At 38.1% G+C, this 25,757-nt stretch overlaps 2 protein-coding genes across 3 annotated transcripts in view; one reads left to right on the forward strand and one right to left on the reverse strand.

The window, feature by feature from the left end:
* Positions 1 to 18,587, forward strand: gosr1 (golgi SNAP receptor complex member 1). 2 transcript variants are annotated; one of them, XM_079481450.1, is made up of 10 exons: positions 1 to 171; positions 939 to 1,050; positions 1,147 to 1,234; positions 1,455 to 1,562; positions 1,700 to 1,791; positions 5,888 to 5,962; positions 12,817 to 12,846; positions 14,569 to 14,651; positions 15,328 to 15,359; positions 15,516 to 18,580. In XM_079481450.1, exons 1-9 carry the CDS (start codon positions 141 to 143, stop codon positions 15,330 to 15,332), a joined length of 624 nt encoding a protein of 207 aa, XP_079337576.1. In that variant the 5' UTR covers positions 1 to 140; the 3' UTR covers positions 15,333 to 15,359; positions 15,516 to 18,580. The 2 variants fall into 2 exon arrangements, with proteins under 2 accessions (XP_079337576.1, XP_079337575.1); XM_079481449.1 differs by lacking the exon at positions 15,328 to 15,359 and having other exon boundaries at positions 15,516 to 18,587.
* The window catches only part of trarg1a (trafficking regulator of GLUT4 (SLC2A4) 1a), a 9,431-nt gene continuing 2,137 nt past the window's right edge, over positions 18,464 to 25,757 (reverse strand). The window contains exons 2-3 of the mRNA XM_079481451.1: positions 20,481 to 20,607; positions 18,464 to 20,183 (exon numbers count right to left, since the gene is read on the reverse strand). Coding sequence (XP_079337577.1) covers positions 20,176 to 20,183; positions 20,481 to 20,607 — 135 coding nt within the window. The 3' untranslated portion in view covers positions 18,464 to 20,175. The remainder of the gene's footprint in view (positions 20,184 to 20,480; positions 20,608 to 25,757) is intronic.

Raw genomic sequence — 25,757 nt, forward strand, 5'->3', positions numbered from 1 at the left:
ATATTCATGAAGTCTGAACGGTTCCTACGGAGCACGAGGGCGCTGTGATGAACGCCCAGCGCGGAGAGTGCGAACCGATGTCCTCTTGCTCTTGACTCCGCCTCTGCCAGCGTCACCTCGGATGACGTGCAACAACAAAGATGGCAGGAGGAAACAGCAACTATTGGGAAGGTGAGGTGGCAAAGTGTTAACAAAATTATTCTCGACCGAAACGTTTATTACACTTTTGACAACTCAGGCCATTGTGTCGTCTTTATGGCCTTTTGTATAATTTCCGCGAAAACGCGGTCAAGCTACCCATTTAACGTACGTCGTTAGCATTAGCTCGCTAGTCCGCAGCAACGCCAATACTGTTGGCTAGCCCTTAAACTGGGTATTACTACAGCAAGACAGTTTCCATTTGTCATTGTTATAATCGAAAGAATATATTTTAGTTGACACAAACGGCATGTTATGCGTGGGAATTAAAAAGCATAATGAGATTATGTCAGAATAGATAGCTCCCCTTTTATCCAAATGAAGCTGAAACTTTTTCACAAAATAATTTTTGAAAAACTAAAAAGAAGGGTATTTTAAAAACGTGATCTCTCTGTGTGAACAATCCCATGATTCCAAAAACATTAACTAGTCCCCTACTGTAAGACAAGTGTCAGTAAATCTAAACTGTCAAGCCTCAGGTGCACTTTACACCAGGTACATATGTTTTGGCCTAATAAAGTGATATCAATCTCAACTGCCATGTTTTCTGAAGTTTGCAATATAAACGTTTTGCTGAGTGTTATCTATTTTTATAGCTCTCATATAATCTAATAACATTGTTTCTGAGACCTTCACAATTCATTCAGGCAGTTACGACAAATCATCATCTGTCTCAGCTGGCTAGATAATGTTAACTTGTTAAACAGTAAATGCAATCTTGTTATCTTGCACTTTGACAGACCTGCGAAAGCAGGCAAGGCAGCTGGAGAACGAGCTGGACCTGAAGCTGGTTTCTTTCAGTAAACTGTGCACCAGTTACAGCAGCTCACGTGATGGCCGCAGAGGAGACAGGTGTCAAAAAGATCAGATCTGAGAACGTTTTGATTATAATGAACCTGGTTGAACTTTGATGTACTCCTAACGCTCTTCTGTCTCTTTTATTAATAGTTCCGATACACAACCTCTCCTGTGCAACTCTACTCAGGACAGAATGTTTGACACCATGTCGGTGGAGATTGAGCAACTACTTGCGAAAGTAAGACTTCTGTATATCACTATTCTGTATTTATCACGGTTCATAATATTTTGCATTCTGCTGTTTGTGAGTTATCATTATTGGTCTCATTAATGAGTCATACATTTTGTATTACTTGGCGTAACATGATCTTTGAGTTTTTAGGTGTGAGTAAAAAGTCTGTTGTTTTAAAGGAGGAGGTTTTTTTCAAGACTTTCAATATTCTTTTGCCGTTTTCTAGCTCACCGGGGTAAATGACAAGATGGCTGAGTACACAAGCACACCTGGAGTAACATCTCTTAATGCTGCTCTGATGCACACTCTTCAAAGGCATCGAGATATTCTTCAGGTGAGTTATCATTCATTGTTTTCTCACATTTTATGAGATCAGTGCATTGATTTAGTAATGAAATTATAATCAATTTGCATTTTGTTTCACAAAAACTGACTTGTTGTTTGTAACATTTAACTTTTCTTCTTCCCTAGGACTACACACATGAATTTCATAAAACCAAATCAAACTTCATGGCAATCAGGGAGAGAGAGGACCTGTTGGGGTCGGTCAGAAAAGATATTGAGTAAGTTTTCTCATAAAAAGTTTTCTGAATGCACACAGAGGTTGCGCTACACTTTTTCATTGTCCATCATTTTGACGGACAGGCTCGTAAAAAATCGATATAAACAATTTTTACCCGTCACTATGGTGCAGGGTGATGTTACGTGCGAATTAGAATTTTTGTGACGGTATCTCCATGTACATGCTTTTATGCCACATAACTTTTATGTTGTTTTAGGTGAAACCGTCTATACAACATGTTAGTTATATTGTCTTCCATAGTTCAAACCCTTCTAGTGGTGAAGTTATACAGTGTTATCTAAATTGGTGGTAGATGATCATATGCAAGGCTCAACATTAATGCTTGTCCGCTTTTTCACAAGTGAATGTTTTTGTAGAAGTGAGAGAAAATTTTACTTGCCTGACCGGACAAGTAACTTGAAAAAAATTGCAGCGTGACATATATTCAGAAAGTAAAACCAATATATTATATAGATCCATTGCACATAGAGTGATATATGTCAAACATTTTTTTCTTGAAATTGTGATGATTGTGGCTTACAGATAATGAAACCCAAAATTCAGTGTCTCAGAAATTTGAATATAAAAAAATTATATTTTAAACAGAAATGTCAGGCTTCTGAAACGTTTCTATGCACTCAAAACTCGTTGGGCCTCCTTTTGCATGAATTACTGCATCAATGCGGCGTGGCATGGAGGCAATCAGCCTGTGGCACTGCTCAGGTGTAATGGAAGCCCAGGTTGCTTTGATAGCGGCCTTCAGGTCATCTGCATTGTTGGGTCTGGTGTCTCTCATCTTCCTCTTGACAATACCCCATAGATTCTCTGTGGGGTTCAGGACAGGCGGGTTAGCTGGCCAATAAAGCACAGTAACACCATGGTCATTGAACCAGCTTTTGGTACCTTTGGCACTGTGGGCAGGTGCCAAGTCCTGCTGGAAAATGAAATCAGCATCTCCATACAGCTTGTCAGAAGGAGGAAGCATGAAGTGCTCTAAAATTTCCTGGTAGATGACTGTGGACTTCAGAAAACACAGTATGCCCAACCGAGTATTGAGTGCATAGAAATGAACATACTTTTCAGAAGCCTGACATTTCTGTTTAAAATATCCTTTTTTTATTGTTCTTATGTAATACTCAAATTTTCTGAGACACTGAATTTTGGATTTTCATTATCTGTAAGCCATAATCATAAAAATTTCAAGAAATGAAGGCTTGAAATATTTCACTCTTATGTGCAATGAATCTATATAATATATGGTTTTACTTTCTGAAATGAGTGACACAAAATATTGACCTTTTTCATGATATTCGAATTAATTGAGATAAACCTCTATGTAGAATAATAAGAATATGGGCATCAGACAGAACTGCGTGTTTGTGTGAATTGCGTTTGTGGTTGTGCTTGTTTGTTTGACAATAATCAATGGCCATGAAACTAAATGCGGACGCAGAACCCTGTTATTTAAATGTCATCTGGCTGTTCTGCATGAATTATGTGCACAGTTGAACATTCAACACGAGTTATGGTCGAGGATTTACTGTATAAGGATATAAACACATGAACTTCATCTCCAGAGTTGCTCTGAGAGTTTATTTTACGAAAGTTTTACTGTTAAACTCAACAAGCGTGTTCTTGAAGATCCGTCAAAATAAAGGTCCCATAAACTAAGTGTACTATAGTATTTGCTATTGAAAATTATTGAAAATTGTAGTTATTGTAGTAAATTGATAAACACTGTTTACTATAGTAAAGTTCAAAAACACTATAGTATCTAAGAATTTTCTGCAGTTTACTATAGTAAATACTATAGTAGTTTATGCGGACAAATATACCTCTATTGTATAGTAAAAAAGGAAAAACACAGAACTTAGGTAATCTAAAAATTATATGGCACTAATTTATCCATCTGTATGTAAGATTTATGTATTTTGTCAGTTACCTGCCTATTCATGATGAACTGCACTTGCATATTTTTTTTAATGATTATTTACACTTGTGCTACCAAACTTTAAACCTCTCTGTAGCAGTGCTATGTGCAGACACTGAGCAGTCACTGAGAGTCTATTATTGAGCCTTTAAAGAAATTCAGGCGGCCAAAGCAGACACTAGTTTAAAATGCTTGAAAGCAAACTTCACAAATCTTAATCCGAAACAATTATATTGATTATATAATATTCTAATTAAATATTATTTTTTGTATTTGGACAAGCGAATGACAAATTTAATGTCAAGCCCTGATGTGTCCTGTTTGCACTTGATGCTCCCAGTCCCCACAGCAGAGCTAAAGAAATGAGCCATAACCCCCAGACCATGACTCCAGGGCTTCTTAATGACTTATTGATCTGAGGTGCAGCACCACGGCACCTTTGTAGGCTGTGTATTGAATTTGTGTGCCTTGAAATTTTTCTTCAGTACTATAATAAAAAACTCAATATGGCTCCTTGCCACTGCTGTTGAACTTATTTTTTTCTGTGCAAATAAACTGGTTGTCGAAAGGAGATTTGGGTTCAATCCATCTGCCTGTCAGCACTGCAGTTGCCTGACCAACAGTACACTTCCTGTTAACCGGGATTTAAAGAAAACAGATTGATTGTTCAATCAGCTGATTTTATAGGCGTGTTTATCTTATTTTCATCAGGTTAAAGCTGAAGGGGGAAAGTGTGTGTGTGTCTATGATGGCTTGTTTTTAAACAGGTTTCCTCCAACACTTCCTGTCTTTTATTAGTTGAATTACAAGATGTCATTACTCTTCCTCCGATGTCACATGGCACTTGAGTCCTATTGAATTGCTTATAAACTTATTATGGCAGCTTTAGAACAATGAGCTTTTTGGTTTTCCTGTGCAGACGTGCGGCCTGTATTGAAGGAACAGATCATCCAAAGTGGATGTCAGCATTTACTCACTCTCAAGTTGTTCCAAATCTAAACAAAAGAAAATGTTTCTAAAGAAAACAGAGTAGGATATTTGGGAGAATGCTTGTAAATAACAGGTCATGATGACCTTTTTGGGTGATCTGTCCATTTAACCTCTTTAAGGTGCTTCTTCATTTGTACTTACCATTTTATTTATTAGCTTCTGCTTCTGGTTCTGACTATGACTTTGACTGTCTAGTTTGGACAATTATTATTTGTACAATTTTTTTTCCTCCGTATAAATTGTATAGAAGTTTATATTGTAGAATGTGAAATTATCAAAAATGTGTGGATTGTAGGTTGTATTATTCATATTCACCACCAGGGGGAGATAATGTGCCTTGTGTAAAACACTGCTGGTTGTGTCAGATGACTTAGGCCAGTGTTTGCATACTTATTGTTTGCCAGTTACTTTTTTTTCCGCAGGCTGAAGAGTTTTTAGTTTCAGTAAGGCTACTGTTGAAGAGTTTACCTGACCCGTCGCTTACTTTATGAGCCGTGTTGTGCATGTTGTGCTTCTCCTGTTACTGCCCCCCACCCCACACTGACCAGCTGGACTCCACAGTGTTGCACTATGTAAATGTCAGCTGGCAAAAATGGCGAAGCCCCCATGTGCGATTTAGTGCGCTGCCCTTTAAAGCCTTCTTGAAATGATTAAGCTGGCTGTCAGTTTCTTTGGTTGGTCTGGAATGACAGTAGATTAGCCCAGCAGGAAGATTTTGTTGTTTACCAACTGTTTTAATAATCATTACACACCCCTTGTACACAATAGATGCACAGAAAAACCCACTGGGGTCGGAGCCCGGTTTAACTTGAGTTGTTGCTTGTGTCGCGTCGCCACACATCTTTGACATCTTCCTGTCTTCAATCTCAAAACCTCCCCCTTCTGAGATGAAGATTTGTCTTAACTTGTGCTTTCAGCTCGGCCTCTGGATGTCTTGTAGGGTCTGACCCCTGTTGCATGACGTGTTTGCTTTCTTTTCCCTGTTGAACTCTTGGGAACGTGCTGCACTTCCCAGCAATGTGCTCATTCATTATTAATGCCCAATGTTTTTAGCTAGAGAGAAACTGTGACACACCGGATGGAGAAAAGGCCTTAATATAAACCCGGTCCCCCTACCCCATCTCAATGGCTAACACGTTCTGATGAATTGTTTATTAATGCTCTTTTCTCTTGACAGGACGTATAAGAGTGGCTCGGGGGTGAATAACAGACGGACAGAGCTTTTCCTGAAAGAACATGAGCACCTGAGAAAGTAAGAGTTTCCTTTGTTGTCAATGCACTGAAAAACAGTTGCGTCGCTTGTGCAGTGAATCACAAAGAATTGTTAAAGCAATTATATAAGTTGGTGTTGGGGTTCAGTGGAGAATTAACTCTACTACACTACTACATATCCATGTTAGTAAACAGAATTAACACTACATCTCATACCCACCCTGTCTGATAAAGGTGAACTAGTCATAGTGAAGGTGGTGCTTCAACGTTTTTCAGAGGTTGCAAATAGGAAGAATAAGGAAGATCAGAGACTTTGGTGAAGTTGAAGTGTCACAATTGGATAAAAGGGAATAAAGACACTCAAAGCATTTCACTCTGTCATTTGCTCACACTGTCAAATGCACTTTACCTGAGAAATGACTCTTTCCTTTCAGAAGGTTACCTGTAACAGTCACGCTCCTATTCATCAGTAACTCCACAAGGCCGCTTGTCTGTGAAAAATGGATGACTTAAATTTCTGAAGTCATCGTAAATAACTGCCTGGGTGCTTGTGAAGACTTGAGGTGATTCTGTATAACAAAGTGTAGGTGTAAAACGTGCGCTGGTTATCTATTTTAAAACGTTAAATTGAATCGATAGACTAGAATTTGACAGCGTATTTGCTGTGGGTCATTTGTTTCATAGCAAAGCTTTAGCATGTCAGCATAGAATAAAAGATAGCTATGCCAAAGAGTGAAGTGCCTTTTGTGAGTAAATGATGACAACACTTGGTCGTCTAGTGAATGTGTTTTGTTGTCTCTCTTTGTTAAGCGCCCTCCTGACCATATCCTATTAAATAATGGCAGAATTTTTATTTCTTTAAATGTTACCAAATCAATTTCCCATTCTGGCGACCAGCATCGTGTGAGTGTTATAGAGAGTCTCGCAATTATCTAGCTCCTTGTGCACAGATTGATAATTGGCACGGTTGGTGCTGTAGGCCGGGTGAATGCTGAGTGTGTATGTACACCTCTCTCTCTCTTCCTGCAGTCCTGGCCAGACGCCCACTTTGTTTCTCAGCATCAGTGTGCCCTCACAACTCCATGCCTCACAACAGACTCTGCTCTCTCTCTCTTTCTCCCACTGCAGGGGGAACCCAGGGCATAGACACTTTACATTTAGTCTGTTCTTGCATTTACACTGTTCTCTATCGTTTTTCTTTTTCAAAACTTTCATATTTAACAAAGTGAAATGGTGTTGACTATTAATTAGACTATGAGAGTTAAAAACATGAGACTTGGACCGTCCTAGTTTCCTTTATTTCCTTGAATGGGCTCCTCGGCTCTCAGAGAGGAAGTAATCGCTGGTGTTATGGCTTGATCTTATTCCAGTGTAAACAGTAATTGAAGTCAGTGCCATCAGGATTGCCATTTACAGGCATTTACAGAAATGACAGTCTGACTCTGAGATTACATTGAGCACTCAGAGAAAAACAGGGAAGGAGACATTGTTTAAAGGTAACACATCACATACAATCACTCAATGAAAAAGTACAACGAGCTTTAGTATCCTCAGCAAGGATGTACTGTCATTGGAAGGGCGTTTTTAATTTCCGTTTGCAGTTTTATGGAACTTAATAAAGTCATTTATGACCCTGTACAGCTTTAATGAGTTCCTTCATTTCTGCTTTGAAGCTTTTAATTGAAATGACTGGTCGATCTCTGTTTTTGGACAAAAATACACCATTTTGTACTTTGTTTCGCTCCTACATGTATTTGTAGTTTGTCTGATGATCATGTGTTATGGCCACATCTGATCTCGCACTCCAATCCTAAACCATTACATTTGTTCTTAAGTGGTCTTATCTGATGTTGTGTGGTGTAACTTCCCTTTGAAAAGCATCAGAGGTCTTCTGAAACATCTCTAAATCCATTACACAATTACTGGAGATGCCGTATTGTTTGGGATTGTTACCAATGTTGAGAAGCTAAATCTGTGGTTTTACTGCTTTACACAGAATAGATTTTAAAAGCAAAACTACTTTCGTAACCACCAGAGACACAAAATCTTTAGATGTTTTACAAGTTGTTTAAGGCATCTTTCAGTACGTTTTTAATAGTTGTATATGGGCCATAACAGCATGTTGTATGATATCCTATTTCTTGCTCAGTACAATAGACACAGGGCAAGCAGGGAGTCTTGATTTTCATTCACAGCTCTGTGTGTGTGTGGAGACAGAGGGTCTCTCCACAGTCTTGGCTGTGTGTGTTGGCACATCTCTTGTATCAGAAGCAGTAAGCCAATTTCCGGTTAATGGGAGTTTTTGAAAGTCATATAATTTTTTTTAGTTTGAAAGCAAAAATCAACATTAAAATAAAGCGCATCACTGCTTGATCCCTGTTCTATGTGCGTCAACTGAACCACAATGAAATTGACATTTTCTTTAATTGAGGTATGAGTGATTTGGTTTTAATCGCACATTATCATTCAAATAAAATAACTAAATAACACGAGTCGTGTCATATTTCTTTCTCTCTTTAAAAAATATATAATTACCTTACTTCTATTCCCTTGATTCCAGTTTAAGAGCTATTATATTGTAGGCAGTTGTTATTGTAGTTAAGGACACTTTGGCATCACTGTATTGTAGGGTTGCCAACTTGTCCATTTATTTATTGCAAGATGCATTTGAATTGAGTCTGGACATCTACTCAGTTATCTGGATGGATGTGGAAATATAAAAAATCTCCCATTAGTGTACACTTTCTTTTCTTTTTAACGGGGTGCTTATTTTACCGATTGACAGGCTGTTCCTTCCACCTCATTATCATATTTAAAATAGGTTGTCTATGGGTAACCTGTGTACCTGTAGTACCATGACAGGAGGGTAGTGAATCCAGCAGATGGAGCTCAGCAGCCCGGGCTCAGTCTTGACAGCCCTGTGGAGCAGGAACATAAATCTCTCCTTGCATAGGCCAGCCTATAACAATGAGGTAGCTTTTCTGATGAGCCAGCGGTCTTTCTGCCAGCTTGAGGGGTAAAGGAGAGAGACCTGCTTCATTATGGTACTTACAGTCAGGACACATTACTTGATGAACATGGGGATCGTGAGCATAATATGCTTCAGTGAGAAATTAAATTTTCCATTTGTAGAAGTCTTTATTTTGCAGAACACTTTGAGGCTGAAGGTGACAGAGAGAGAATAGGTATACATTTGCTTTATGCTAATGAACTTTTTAATGACTGCTGAGGATGAGATTTAGATGTGCTTTTCTCCTCCAGTGGAGCTTTTGTGGGTGAAATGTTGCATCAGACCCTGACATCTTTCCATTGCCCCTCTGTCTCGAGCTGATAAAGGGCTACAGTAAATCCTTCGGCTTGGGCTCGTCTCAGCCTATAAAAACACATGAATAGAGCTTGACGCTCCTCCCCAAATGCAGCAATGCGCATTTTATTAACGCAAGTCTGGTGCCAGATGGGTAAACCAATATGGTCACCCCATGACAACTATCAGCTGCCTGTGATTCTATACAGGTGTGTTGATATAGATGTTTGTCTAACTATAAATATGTTTTGGTTAAGTTCATTTTTGCGAAGAGAATGAATTGCAGGTTCTAAACACATTTGTAATGCTTGGGCTGTGTTACATTTGCGCATGTCCAAACTAATTAAAATACAAGACAATATACAATCCCTAATTCTTAAGTCAAATAAATAACCTCACTCTGTTTTGTGGGAATCCCTTTCACTTTTTTTCCCTTAAAACAGCTGCTTTAACCAACAAAAGTAATATCTAAAGGTCAGTTTTGTTGTGTAACCTTCAAATGAATTCATACTTGCACCCAGGAGACGCTGAACTAATGACTTGGCATCTTTTTGTTTTTCATCCCTTCTCTGAAACATAATCGCTATCAATCCTAATTGGCAAGTAAATTGCTGAGCGCATTGTTTGCGCCGAGCGCCGCTTGAAACATGAACCTCAGAGGGACCGTGTGCAGTGGCACATGTTTTTTGTCAGTGTGTCTGTAGGGTTGTTTATTGGGCACGGTGGGGCAGCACTATTCAAGAAGACATTCGGACAGCGAAGACTATTGTGGGTAAAGCTTTATTGGTGAACACCTCTATTCTTAGATCAGTTCTTATAGTTCTATGATTGTGTTTAATGTGATATATGCTATAAATGCTCTGTAATGCTTTGTGGACTGTGTTCAATTATTAGTTTTTTAAGGAAATTTAAAACATTTTGTTTTATCTAACACCATATGGACTACTTTATTGTCTATGTCTAAGAACAGTGCTATAAGTACATTTAGCAGACGCTTTTATCCAAAGCGACTTACAAATGAGGTAAACAATAGAAGCAACTGGAACAACAGAAGTACAACAAAAAGCATAAGTTACATCTCAGCTTACCCCTTAAACTGGAAGATTTCACCTTAGTGTGAATGAGTAGGTTGTATGTCATGTAGTGATGACAGTCAGTAATTTATATTTATATAATTCACTACAGCATACACAGTGCTATGTTGTGTTCTCATATTGATCTTTGAGTGTACAAAATATAGTCAGTATAGTTTATTTAGCAGCAGTCTTCCCCACGAACACTAAAGGAGGTGATATATCTGCAAAAAATATTCCATGAAATGTTGCTAATATAAAGTAGTCAATACAGAGTATTTTGGTGAAAACATTGATGATATTAAAAACATCTTAGATTCCCCAGAGCTTGTGTCTGAAGTAGACCAGGTCTAGATGTGCTGGCTGACAGATTTGCGTATCGCACCATAATTTCATGTATGATATAAGATAATGTAACAGAACTAACAGCCCTGTTGTTTGAGGTTAAAATTAATGAGGCTCAATTAGGAGACAGTCTACATTGTTGAAAGTTTGTAACTCTGCATCGTCTTTCAATTGACTTTAATCTTGAGTTTCAGCTTCCTTGAATTTACTGTGTACCGTGACATTGGAGGTTACCGAGTGGTTATGTGTCTGATCCACATTATGTGATTAATGAGTAATGGAAGTCTTTTTAATGATTCCTCAGGATAAAATGCAGATCATGGAAGAAGCAACCTATCCCACAGGATGCTTAATATTTGCCCTGGTAATTGCAAACCAAACTGTGCAAAATCAGCTTCATCAGCACCCACTGGGACAATTTATAATGATTAGTCTGCATGGGAGTCTGTCGTTGCCGTTGAAATGTTTTGGCTTTTAGATCAATCAAAGCCGAAAGCTCTTAAGAGGACAACCATTTGAATGAACGATGATTCTCAAATGCGCCTTACCTTTCTTTAGTAAGAATAAATGGTATTGGACATGATTAATTACATTCACCGTTGAAGCACTGCCATTCCTAGCTGTTTGTATTTGCTCCTTCTGTAAGCATTGCATTTTTAGGACAGCGTATCAAGTTAAAAATAGTCTGCCTTTAAAAGCGCACATTGAGACTCTGTACTGTTCCAATCTGCGTTGTTCCATTCGGCTGGGCTCTTTTCAGATTCAAGAATACATCTTATGTAGATGCCTATAAGAAGTGCGTCCAATTGCGCTCAAGTGACCCTGTAACCAGCCTAATAAAGCATTCATGAGACCGATTAAATGACTCGTAACCACATCCTTACCAAACCAATCTACATCCATTATCATGCAACCAGTGACTCACATTCACATATACGTGTTCTTTCTTTGTGTGTATGTGAAGAGAAATTAAATAGCATGTGGCCCATTAGATGCTCTTTTCCCAGCTGTTGTTTGATTGTGCCAGAATTCACTCACTACTGTCCGATAGACCATGCAGAAAGAAAGAGTTCATAGGCATCGGAGGAAATAATTTGCAATCTCATTTTTGCTTGTGTAATCAAAATCGGAGCTTTCTGTCAGACTAAAACCCATTTATTTGGGAATTGAGGACTTTCTGTCCCCTGAGGTCTTGCTGGCCATGAGACTCTCATCTAAAATGACGGAAGATGCGATTTTAAGGCGGCATGGAATTTCATTCCTATCCTCCAGCCCTGTAGCTCATTTTCAGAGAGAAAAATGGCAGGTACATACAAATTCCAGTATAGACAGTAAAACACGGTTGAAGAATTTTGTCAGAAAATTATATTTTTGACAGAATAAAGAATTAGTACATTTGTGCACCAATTTCAGTGACAAGCCTTATTTCTTTTCTTGTTTGTCATAGTAGGTTTATCACAAGAATATTACATAGGCTATTTTGAAATATTTACTATTTGAATTGAATTTTTTTCTGTGATGTCCATTAATTTAAAAATGAAAGTTCTGAATGAATCACCCTCTAGTTGTTACAAATCTGTATACATTTCTTCGTTCTGTTGAACAGATATTTGGATGAATGTTTGCAACAGACAGTTCTGAGGCACCATTGACTACCATAGTTGGAAAAATTATTATGTAATTTTTTGTTCACCTGAACAGAGAATGTATACAGGTTTGGAACAACGAGGGTAATTCATGACATAATTTTCATTTTTGGGTGAACTATCCCTTTAAAATGTGGTTTAGTGATTAAGAATAAAATCCAGACCTGAGCACATTTGGGATGAATCTCACTGAGCAGCAGTCATGTTTACTTCTAATAATGTCAAAAGGTTTAGGAAGGGATAGAAAATATCTGTATCCTGGTATTGAACCAGTGAAGGTCTATGAAGTGTCCTTACTCGTACAGTAAAACAAAAACCTGTATGTGGCCAATAGACAATGCAGATATTTATCACTTCAGTCTTATACTCATAACAGTCCAGCAGAAGACCCTAATCTGCATTCACTGCATATTTATCATTGATTTTATTTGATTTAACCCTGACTCTCAGGATGAGCGAGGTCTCCAATCATTCAAGTGGCTGGATTATCGTTGTGTTAACACTTTTCTTTCTTGTCTTCCTACAGCTCAGATCGACTTATTGATGACACAATAAGGTAAGTCTGGTTTTCACACACTATTTGCTCAGGCCATCAGGCTTGTAAATGAAAACATATTTCCATATTTATTTGTTTTACTAGAATTAGATGTCTAAACAATTGGGTGCTCAAATCTGATGAAACAATAACCTGCCATAGGCAATTCCTCATGTAGGACATTCCTCATCCATTTAGTTGATACCCTTAGAGTGTCACGAAAGAAACACTTGTAGATTCTAGTTTAGAGTGTTAAATCTCTAGATGGGAATTTCCCAACGGTGCGCCCTCCTGACTCACTGCAGCAGTGAGTATCTTGCTGTCTCACTGAAGATCTATGTGCATGCATGAGCGCATCCCACGTGTCCTTCAATTTCACTGCCGCACCGACAGAAGGGGAAGCCCACAGCCTGCGACAGGTGTTTGATTTAGTAATCTCCTGGTCTTCGCCCTTGTCTCATTCAATCAAAAAAGTATGCTGTATCAGCTACATTTTATCATTACCTTCATTTTGCACCAACCACAGCCAAGGAGTGAAAATGAGATATCATTGTTTAATGTTTCATCAAAGACCTGAGGAGTGTAGGGGGGGTGGTCTTGATGTTTTAATGATGTGAGATCCATCATGGCTGAGACGTTAAAAATGTATGTATTTAAAAGCTCTGTTTGGAGATGAGGTTTGGGAGATTTTCTTCATATTACTTTTGTGCAAAGCATATGCCCTGGAATGTGTGAAAGCAGAACTTGGATGATAAATGGCCGTGGCATCTAGTGGTGTCACTGCAAACGTCTGGCTGTGACAAAATAGTTTCTTGTTCGTGACTGGGGACACCTGGAGTTGAAAAGCACCAGGGAGTTCACAGCCCTCAGGGCGCACTGTCATGTTTCATTTGCTTTTTACCTTGTTTGTGTAAGTGGGGTATGGCTACTGGCTAATTCATCTCTTGGGAAGAAGCAAACTGTACTGGTAACTAATGGTCAGTTGCTTTTGAGTTAATTAGACATTTATATTATGAATTCACAATTGTGGCTCAAACGCATGCTAGGTGGCGTCTTGGTGCTAATAAAGTATGGCAGGTAATATCCCCTGTGCTCCATGAGCGAGGCCAAAACATCATGGTGGAACGTATCCGATGGCTTTTACTTTGCAGAGAGAAGCTTTAATGGGTGCCAAGAAGCTACAGTCTACACTCGCAATCCTGGTGAGCCGAAGCTGGAGTTGAAGTGAGCTATATAGTCACGTAGCAATTTAATCTTCTCTACTAGGAACAAGAAAGCAAGACTCAGCTGAAGAAAACAAATAAGTGCTGGTGCTTGGGACCTACCCTTGAGTTTTATAATGCTGCAATCGTAGGATCATGAGTTTCAAACAATTGCACTTTGAGAGCGCTGCTTAATTGAAACGCATTAAGCTAGAGCCACTGATGGCCGTTGCAGGAAAACCTCTCATTAGTTGAGAAAAAATGAGGTATTCACTTTCTGCAGTGTCAAGGGAAATGGATCTGTAATGGTTGGTCACTTTTCTGCATGCTGCACCCTTCCTGTCTGAAATCAAACCTGCTGGAAGAGGCATTTGCTGTCTTTGATGCTATCTGTGTCTGCAGTCATGACAGGTGCTGTGCCTCCAAACCAATGATCTTGTGTCAAGGGTACCACAGTGAGCGCCTTTTGACCACTTTAGTGCAAATGTGCAATGATCCCCAAATCCTAATAAAACCACTCTTCTGTTTTTTTTGTCCACAGCATTGCCATGGCAACCAAGGAGAACATGACCTCCCAACGTGGAATATTAAAGTCTATACAGAGTAGGGTCAACACCCTGGCCAGTATCCTTAAAGCTACCCACAGGATATTTTCCTATAGACTGTTTTATCAAATGCACGCACCTGACCTGAAATTATCTTCGGGTCTGTGTTTGTTATACGGTCTGGCAAATAAAAATTATTTATACATAATTTATATGAATATTCATTTATATTAACATTTTCTTGAATAATAATAGTATAAAAACAATTTGTCGAATGGGTTTGCGGTAAGTAGCAGTTCTTCTACTGGTAACCCAAAGCAATACTGGCTAGACATATAGGGCCGGTTTCCCGAACAAGGATTAGTTTAAACCAGGACTAGGCCTTAGTTAAATTAGGAAATTTAAGTTATGTTTTTACAAAAAACATCACTGGTGTGCATCTTGAGACAAAACAATCGCACTGATATATTTTAAGATATGCCAGTGTAAATTATTTTCGTTAAAGACACCTCTAACATTTCAGTTAATCTGGGACTAGCCTTAAACCCTGTCCGGGAAACTGCCCCATAATTAATTATTTAATTTACTTGTTATTTATTTTGCTTATTATTAGAGATATTCTGCAGGGACTGTATTATTTGCTTATGTGTACCAGAAGTATGTTTGGGCCACAAGAGCGTGCATGAGCAGTAACGTTTGTTTATGTTGTTGCTTTTAAACCATCTATATATTTCCTTACTGACCGAAAAAAACAGACTGACCGATTCAATGTAGACTTTTCAATTTAGTGAGTCATACTTAAATAATCTTTACTTTTGTATCCCTTCCTTTCTTTGTCTACTAAAATTATGTTTTATATTACAAGTTATTGCAACCTAGACTGATGTTTAAAAAAGAAATCTGCTGTTTCAATGTGTTTCCTTAACTCCTCCTCTTACTTCAGACCGTTTCCCTGCCATCAATAACCTAATACAGCGAATCAATTTGAGGAAGAGGAGGGACTCTTTAATTCTGGGAGGAGTCATCGGTGTCTGCACCATCATTCTACTTCTGTATGCGTTTCACTGATGAACAGGGACGCTATCCAAAGTTTGGGGGTCTGCTGGAGATCATTGGCAAGCCTTGAGGAAAGGGCTGGATGAGAGACGGACCATTAAGGCCACAAAGCAGATGCCCTCTTGGCCTCTTCTGGTAACAGGATTGATTGTGGCCAGCATGGACCTTATTTGTATTTAGCAATGGGAAGGGTTTATCTCTAACAGCGTTTTCTTTGTTTCTTTACTACAAATAACATGCTGTTCGGATGTGAACTGGGACTGGAGACCAAATTACTAACAGGAATAGAGCGTATCATAACAGTGGCTTTGAGAAAAAGAGCGATGCTTGAAGCGTCAACCTGACGTTGTGCTTGTTCCATGTATATTATTAATCAAAAAAGGGTTTTAATTTGATGGTCCTTTTAGTCTGAGGGTTTCTCTCATGCTGTGTACTTTGTGAATTAATAAATTATTGATATACAGGATATTAAAAATGTGTGTCAAACACTAGAGGTCCGTCCTCCACATCTTCTATTTTTTTTATATTTCTTAACTCTCTAAATGAGGACGTTTTACACTGGAGAGAGGCATATTGGGAAGGAGGACAGCAAAAATAAAATAGTTGCGTTGCAGCTGGTTATATGTGTAGCACTTTGTTTTAAGGTTCTGCCGATTTTATGTTTATTTTCATATATGTAAAGATCTGCTTTCTGTCGCTCAGCTAACCAACTGCATCTTCTGACAGGAGCTGAAAGCAGCATTCCTCACAGTCGACTGACTTGAATCCACACCTCAGCTTTACAAACTGAAGCGGAGAGGCAGAAAGAGGCCAGATCTTTATACATAATATATACATGTACAAGCTAAAATGAAACCGTACAGGAAAATGAAGAAGTAGCGCAGTGAGTGTACTGTATGTAGAATGAAGACCAGCAAACTGTGAAATAAGGTATGCAGGAGAGAACAGGGGTAGAGAAGGAAAGACTGGAAGCCCACATCAGTCTTTGTCTGCTTTCCCCACCACCTATTTCTCTTTTCTCCTTGCACTGACAAATGACAAAATTGGGCTTTTCTGCTGAGCCAGCCAGCTTGGCATATCCTCTCATTGGCACCAGTCTGTCCACTGACAAACAATCCACTACAACTGGACCAGTCAAATTGTGACAGTGCCATTGAACTTTCCATAGATGTATAAAGAGTTCACGCACAACTCGATACAACCGTCGATGGAGACATCAGCTCCCAGACAACAATAAACCAATGCTATCTCCTGCCAAATTGCTTTTTTCTTCCCTTCCCCTTTGGTACATTATCTAAAGGTCACATCAGTCTCCAATTGTTCTGTTCCAAAACATTGAGCGGGTACCCTGAGATAAAGTAATAATGTTAAGGTACTTTAAGGGTCTTGTCAAAGAGACAGAAGACTGAATTGCCTTGTTCTCACAAAAGTGTAACTTTTTTTCCAATTTAATAGATGTTGTTTACCATTTTAAATTGAAGATGAGTTTCGGAAAGATTAGAAATGTAGTTACCAGCCAAACAGATGCAAACAGTGGTGGATATTAGCATTATAACCATTTGCACTTTAGAAACATCTGGCACTGATGTAATTTAAAAAGGAATTCGTCTTCGATGTAATCTTTATGGCAAGAAAGTGGTATTGCTTTTATATAAATAACACCAATCTCTCTGTCAACAATCTGTAGATAAGATTTTCTTGAGTTCTGAAAAGCGAGGTACCTCAGTGATCCTACTTCATTTAGGTAGGAATGTGTGTGTGTTGTGTGTAGGATAAGAGGGGTCACAAAATATTTTGTTTCCCAGGCTGTTTGCCAAAAAGTTATGGATGCCGAGTCGCCAGATGAAGCTGAAACTTGAGATCACAGTCTTGCTCTGTCACTATTTTGTCCTTGAACAGCTCACTTAACCTGACGCTTTGGGCTAATTCATGTAGCGCCTATCAGTCTGCTGTAAGTACTGGACGTTCAGTAAATACTAGGATGCAGTTTCTCATTTAAAGTCACTGTCTTTGTTTTGGTAACAAAAAATCAGATTTGGTTGTGTGAAGATAATGTCCTGCTATTATGTTCTAGACATTGATATATGTTTTAGGCTTACAAGCCAATTATCATTTGTGTTGTTGAAAGCCCAGTCAATTTCCAATCTTAATATCAGGTAATCGTACGTTGTGTACAAAAAGATACGATTACTAAAAACTCATAGCAAAAAGCCACCTCCTTAAACCGTTACGAATTCCTGTGAGATCAGGCTGAAAAGTCATATACAGGCTTTGAATAACATGAGGAAGATAACATATTTGTGTTAATAATTTTAAGCACGGTTGAAGCAGGTTCCTTGGGCAGGTTCATCGTTTTTAAATCACAAATATACACATATATATTTGTCATAGGTCTGTTTCTTCCCTTGCTAATAAATTAGAATTTTTTTATTCTGATTGAATAAGACAAATGCTTTATTTATACCGAAGCTTGTGACTAGATTTGTGTAGGTTTTAAATATGGTGTCATTGTGAGTGAGAGAGCTGTTAGTGCTGAGTGCTAGAGCGTGGCTCGGCATAGGGCCATACTTGGAGATCAGAGACCCGGGGAAGTGCAAAATCAGCCAGTAGATCTTGTGCCATTTCCTTAGTCATGCATTATTTAGAACAGCAATAGTCAGGGGCATGAAAAATGAAGCGTGTATATGTGTGCTTTTGGCGAGAAGGCTTTAAAAGAGAATGCTTTTGTCTTTCTGTCTGTGTGCTGTAAGCTTTACTTTTGTACTTTGCTGCTAATGTAATCTGTTCCTCCCTGGTCCTCCACAGCTGTACAAGATCAATAACGGGAAACAAATTGTGGACCATGCATGTTAATGTTTATTTTGCACTTGCAAAGGTACACAATAACTATGAAAAAACAGATATACAAGTGAACCAAGATTCCGAAAGTTGTACATAATAAATCACAGTTTTAAAAGACACATAGCAGCATTTTTGCATCTCATTCATATTGGCATCATGATTATAATGAACAACATACAAATGATTATGGTCAGAAAAGGGCAATAAGAGAAGCTTAATTCTAGTTAAGGAGCAAGCAGTCTGTTTCTGGAGAGAAATGCAAAGCACACAAGGTCATACAAAAAGTAACAGTGGACAAAAGTTTTGACCGGATGTGAGATTAGTGCTAACCACCATCAGAATATTGATGTAATATGTGATAAAGTGCTTTGAAATCAATGACAGGGCTGTAAAAAATACTTGTATTTCAGTATAAATGAAGCAGATCAATAGATTTCGTGCTGTGTTTGAATATCTTCCTCTGCCTAACCAACTAGCCAGATAAGTGCTGTTATATATCCACACCTCCATTTTCTTCTCTTATTTAAGATTGGTAGTTCTGATAAATATCAGCATGTCAGTGATGGGATGAGCGATCGCAGAGATGCAATAAACACTGTCAGATGTCTCAAAACTACGTCCCGTACACACAACCTCTTTATAAATATGTGTGAAAATAGAGAAGTGTTGTATTGTCCACCCACAGCATGCCTAAATATATCTATAAATATGTTGATATACATCTCATATTTATAAAGGATTAAGTAGGGAGATGACTGGCATTCTGGCTCGAAAAGAACATCGGAAAGATGAATAGTCCTGTGGTTTGTTTAGCATACTGATTTGAAGATCTTGGCACGGAGGCTGGAATGGTGCTGGCCCTTGCATGCCTGTATGTGAAGGTCCATGCACCAGCAGTTATGTTTGGTAGAGGCCTGGCATGCTTTAGTTTTACCTCCAGAGTCTGGTGGTCAGACAGCTTTCTTTTCACTTTGTCTCACTTAGAGAATATGGCAAAAACTAGCATAGGGCACGCACTGGACAGTAACACATTCCAATCTTTATCCAAACAAAATAAAAGATGCTGACAGTAATTGGCTATCCCCATAAAAGATCTGGCATGCAAGTGGTCATTTTGGTAAATTTTTGTAATCAAAATCTACAAAAGAAATAACCAAAAATCAAACTCCCCAATGATATTTCCATTGACCATTTAAGTCTGTCAAGCCCTTTATAGGCCACAGTGTAGTATGCCCTTATCTCGAACTGCATGTATAAATCTTTTTATAAAACATACATCGGTAGTTACGTTGCAAATATATCTGTGCATAATTTTTGAATGCATGATCATCTAGGAGTAATATAAGGTTAAAATACAGCTTGCTGGGCGTATCAATGTTGCAAAGATTCCGAAGAAAAGTCCTGTCGTTCATCGTGTTGTCCTCTTGTTGAAACAGCACTGTGTCTCATTTACATAATGCAAGCCGTCACTCTTCTCGTAACGTATGGGGTTTTGTTTTCTTTTTCATCGAGCATGCTACCCTACTGCATGCAGTTTTGCTATTTAATTGGCTCCTATCAGGTTGCTACACTCCTCTTGTTTATTTTTTAATGTCAGTGGCATTATTTTTAGGAGGGAGAATGTTTTAATATACCATTTGTGATTCATTTTTTTTGCAGTACTGTAGATGGTTGTTTTTGATCCTTATTGGTTTTCCTTTTCATTGTCAAATTACTGAGGACAAAGGAGAAAACACACATTAAAAATCAAGCAGAGCTAAAAAAATTAAACCTATCGTACCATAATAAATAATCTCTAAAAATATTTTGTTCTAATGAGTTATGTATGGCTTTTGCTCATAATAGTATAATGAAGGCTAAACCTTTTTCCCAGCAAGCAGTCATCTACACTGTAAGTCTGTGGACTGGTGTCTCTATTTAAATAATCAAATAATTTAAACTGAAATCACAAATCTCCAAATAAACCTGAATATAATGCATCAATATAAATGTAGTGATTCTTTGGGGTTACCTGAAACCACCACGTAGATTATGATAATCAGGAGGCCCAGAATGATGGAAAAACAGCTGAGCAGGCGAGCCAGGCGTCCCAAACGCCTCGCCCCATCCATATCGCCCTGCTGTAGACTGTTTCTCGACTGTAGCAAAACAGAAAAATATGATTTTAGTGATAGATAAATATCACTGTAGACTCTTAATACAACACTTAGGGGCGGTTTCCCGGACAGGGGTTATCTTAAAACAGGATTAGGCCTTAGTTAAATTAGAACATAAAGTCGTTTTAAAAAGCATGCCTTACTAAAAACATTACTTGTGTTCATTTTAAGATGACACAAAGGCACTGACGTATTTTAAGATATGTCAGTGGAAACTCTAACATTTATTTTAGTCTAGGATTGGTCTAATCCCTCTATGGGAAACCACCCCTTAATCCTACAAATAGCTTTTTTTAACTACAGTATGGACAGTGTGAGCTCTACATACGTTTCACTTAAGAGTGAATAAGTTTGCGACGTCCACATTTAGGAAAGAAATGAATCAAAAGTAGGGGTTGGAGGTCACACTGTGAATTGTCTAAGTGATTTAGACACAAGATGGGGTGAGCTGATAACCATGTTTCCTTATTAGTGCAGCCCTATGCCACAGCCACCCATTAGGCTGTTAGTGTACCCTAGGGAGAGCCTCTCCAGTAGACTGCATTAAAGTAATCAATATTGAGCAATAGATCCTGCTGGAAAAAGCCTCTGACATACAGTGGCCAACCATTCTCCCCACACTCAAATGCTAATTCCATTCTATATCACATCAGCATGGTTTTTCGTCTTACGGCGTGACACAATATCACCAGTTCGCTCTGGAGTCTCAAGGCTCTGTTTCATTGGAGAGGTGCTGTCCAAGGTGCTGAATGGACTTTTCCTGGGTTTCCTTGAGCAATGAAGGATTAGTTTACCCCAAAATTTTCTTAATTTTTTTCCTGCTATGGAAAGTTTGAGAAGAATTTGGGTCAACTATTCTTTTGAGTAAAACATAGCAATATGTGTTGCTCTATTGTAAAATAAGGGGTTACGTTTTGATATTATAGTCGTGATTTACCATTTTATTTTATTTCATTTAGTGACAAATACATAACACATCAAGGTTGTTGTAGTTAGCTAAAACCGAAAATAAAATGATTAAAACATTTCTGTTACCTGAAATAAAATGTTTGTCTAAATATTATTTGAAAAACTAAATTAAAATGATAAATGTGGCCTCAGATATAAACCAAAAAATGTTTCTCCGGTAAAGCTGCTTTGGAACAAAGCACATTGTGAAAAGCGTTATATAAATAAAATTGAATTAAATTAAATGCACAGTTATTAACTTCAAATATATGACTAGAGTGAAAATATTAATTTTATATAGCAAGGTAACTAAATTATAAAACAACAGAAGCACAAAAAAAATAGTCCAAAATATATAAAAACAAAACCAAAATCAAACTATTAATAAACTACAACTGAAAACAAAACTGTAATAAGTCTGCACTGTATATGGATAATTGAAATGCTACTACTTGGTAAACTTTCACCTTCATGATAAATGCACATCAAACATAGTAACATTGCTTCACATTGAAAAATGTGGATAGGATTACTGCTGTTACACTGGTCTTGTTGGAAACTAAATAGCTTCCCCAATCTTACACATACACAAAGTTTTCCTTTCATCCATAGGGAGGATCAGTTTATTTCATAGCCACAGTGAAAAAAATTATCCAGTCTTGTGAATATTTCTCTGGGTTTTTCTAGTTAATTAAGGCACAGTCACACATTAAGTCTTTGCTTCCTTAAAGTCTTTGCTCCGTTATTTCCCAGAAATTACATTAATTCAAGCTTTAGTATGTTAGTTTGGTTTTGTTGACCTCGCTGTTTTACCATTTTGTGAACTAAAGCAAAACTAAAGCAAACATGTGTCATTTAACTCATACCTGTAGCATTCCTTCTCCCACTAACCTAGCCAGCCTTGATTAGTTCAAATACTACATACTGGCTCTGACATCTTAGCTGGGGTATTATATGTGGCTGGAGCAGCAAAACGTTATTGATCTCCAAGTCTAATCACGGCAAAAAGCCGTATCAGTGCTTTCAATCAGCAGAGGTCTTTAGAAAAAAAACTGAGTAGTAAAACTCCTTCTGACTCTTTCGCATCTCGATCTCACGTCTGGAATGTATTCACACCTAGTGAAGAGAGTCCATGGTGATGCTGTGATGTTACATTACGGTATATGGCTGTACAAATGGCTTCCGGCTCTTTGTGTTTAAGGCGCAATTTGCTCCACTGCGGTTTTGAGAAGCTGCAGTGGATTCTAATGGTCAGTATGTGGCTTTTCCGAGTAAAGGGGGATGTGGTTCTATGACATGGCAAATGGACAACATTGATTCCCCGGGAGGTTCGCTCAGTATTATTTTTCCTGTGAACTGGAAAGTCTTCTGGGCTATTTGTTTGGGTCATCTGACAGATTCGATGACCCAACTTTCTCCTCAGTTTCTCCCTTCTTAATCCATTTCACAGAAGGGCACTCACAGGAAACCCCCACCTTTCATCTCTCGCTATCTCCCACTGCAGTCTGGAATTGAACAAGGGCTCTCAGTGTTCCCTGAGAAGCCTGAACCATTAATTATAAACAGCCATGCCAGCGCAGGAAAGAATGTCTGGAGGAAAGCTTGCACATTGATGCATGACGTACGAAACCAAACACACTCGCACGTCCACTGTACAAATATGTTGGTGTCCTGGAAAACATGAATTGATGTAATGTATAGGACACTGAATGCACTAGTAAAATGCATAAACGCACATGCGGTTAGTCTATAGAAAAAGTGTGCCTGTTTTCGGTGTGTATGAGCAGGTGCGCTTGAAAAATTATCTCGCTGCTTGTTTGCTTTCATAATGTGATGTTTCATTCAGCACAGTAAAAACATTGACAGAGCTTGTTTGAGAGGCAAACAACAATCATCATAATATCAATATTTTCCAAACGCCATACGGTTATTTTAAAGCATGGTACAGAATGTGGCAACCGCCTGTCGGATCAAATTTCTATTGTAGTGCAACACAACAAATGCATTTAGTGTGTGTAAGCCGTCCTTTTGCTGCAGTTCTGCTTACCATATTTCATCAACAGAACCTCCCGAGTGTGCAATCGTTGCTTTAGTGGCCCACCCATTGCACTGCTCGGTCCAATAAAATATTATGCCTCCACCTCCCCTCTCCCATCCACTAGCTCCTTTCTGCCTCTGTGAGCTTCAACTTACAATTTTATTTGGATCTGTTAGCCTCTGTAACACAGCTCATTGATTTCAGGGCTCCTGGTGGTATACTGTACCTACAACAGCTTGGTAATATTTTGTCAGTTACAATTGCTTTCTGAATCAGTGGTCTCAACAGGTTTTGGTTCATGACCCACATTTTATATATTGAACATCAATTGGTAACCTGACACGGAAGCTTAAAATAATTGATGGGCGTTACTAAGCACAAAGATGCTGGGTGATTGGAGGGGATGGGTTGGGAAATAAAATAGCTTTTTAGCCGATGTCATCAGTGTTTATCAAAAGCTGAAGAGACAAACATTTATATCCTTTGTTTATATACTTGGTAAAGGTTAATAGGGCCATTACAGGATTTTGTGTGTACTTTACTGTTGTGGGATATATTTGTCAACTCTGCCTAAAGATAAAGAAATGCCATGCAACCTTTCTATGTTGGCTTCTGCCCTGCTCAGCTTCTATCAAGAGAATTTTTGCAAAACAAAAGACATTTAAAAAGTACTTTGGTTAATTGCATTTTCTTATTTGCATTTAGCATCATTCTTTCTGTCATCTGTTTTTAGTTGTAACCCACCAGCTGATACCTATGATCTCTAGCTATGTTTGTACCTTATGACAATGGGAGTTGCTTAAGTTATCTGTGATCTTGTTTCGTGTTCATTTAAAAAAAATTAACTTTTAGTTTTGGTTGATTTCGAATAGTAATCCACATTCTAAAAATGAATAGCCTGCATATTAAAATTACTGGGTTCAATAAAAAATGAAGAGTTTATTAGCAAAAACAGAGTCGTTTTTTTAAATAATGTTTTTTTTCAGTATTTTTTAGTATTTTAGTATTATATATAGTATTTTGTTTAATTATATTTTATTGAGTTTGTTAGCTATATTTTGTTATTACTTAATTAGAACAACCCAACTACAGTTTGATATATATTATTTGGAATGCACATGAAAAATATGTTTGCTTGTTTTGCAAATGAACTTATCAAATACAAATAAAAATTCAGTTTCTAATAGAAATGAATTACATGCACATTCCTATAGCAAAATTCACATTTGTCTTGTAGAGATAAGCTTACAAATCATGGCCAAAAAGTGATGCAAAGGCATTTTTATAGCTGGTTAAATGGCCAAAAATTGATTTGTCTGGCCATCTATTGAATTGTGATCCAGCTCTGCTTTTTGCTGGCACACTGTTGACATGGAAAAAATAATGGTTTGAATTTGCGTTGAAGGGTGAGGGAGGCAGAAGCTATTTGCATGACCCTGCGGTCAGTAGTACAGGTGTTAGAAGCAGAATATTGGTACACCTTTCGGTCTGCATCCATTGACGGTCATCTATAGTGTTTCAGTGTATTTCTCAAATTGTTTATCCCAAAGTTGTATAAGCTCTGAGCAGACAACGGTTCAGATTTCACTCAAGCCGACTTTGACAGTGTCTTATTTAATTTACTGAAATCATGTGTTCAGAAGCTGGTCTCTTATGACTGTGATGAAAAGTTGTATTGCTGAAGGTTATTCACAGAAAGAGAGAGAGAAGATAAGCCAAATGTCTCTAAATCTATTACCTTCAGGAGTTTGGTATATCATTTTAGTATAGTGAGCTTGTGTGGGACAATGGGAGCAGACACACATCAGTTTTCTCAATGGTACCACACCCTGCATGTGCACACCCTCAGTTCACTTCAGCACAGAATGAGCTGGTGAAGTAAACCCTTTTACTATATTTGTCGCATAACTGTAGTTATCGGTAATGTTTCATAAACGTGTGAAAAAGTAGGCTTTATTCAAGGCAAATGTGGAATAGCAATCCAAAATGTATGTAAATGATAATCCAAAGCATGTAAACCCTTACAACTTCAAAGCAACCTCAAATGATTTTCACCTAACCCAGTGTAAATAAAGCCTCGAATTGGTAAATGTAAATGAATGGCTAAATTCTTCAGGTGTTTTACAATTTTACGCACCACGTTTGT

Source organism: Barbatula barbatula (assembly GCF_947034865.1).
Source record: "Barbatula barbatula genome assembly, chromosome: 19".
Lineage (NCBI taxonomy): Eukaryota > Metazoa > Chordata > Actinopteri > Cypriniformes > Nemacheilidae > Barbatula > Barbatula barbatula.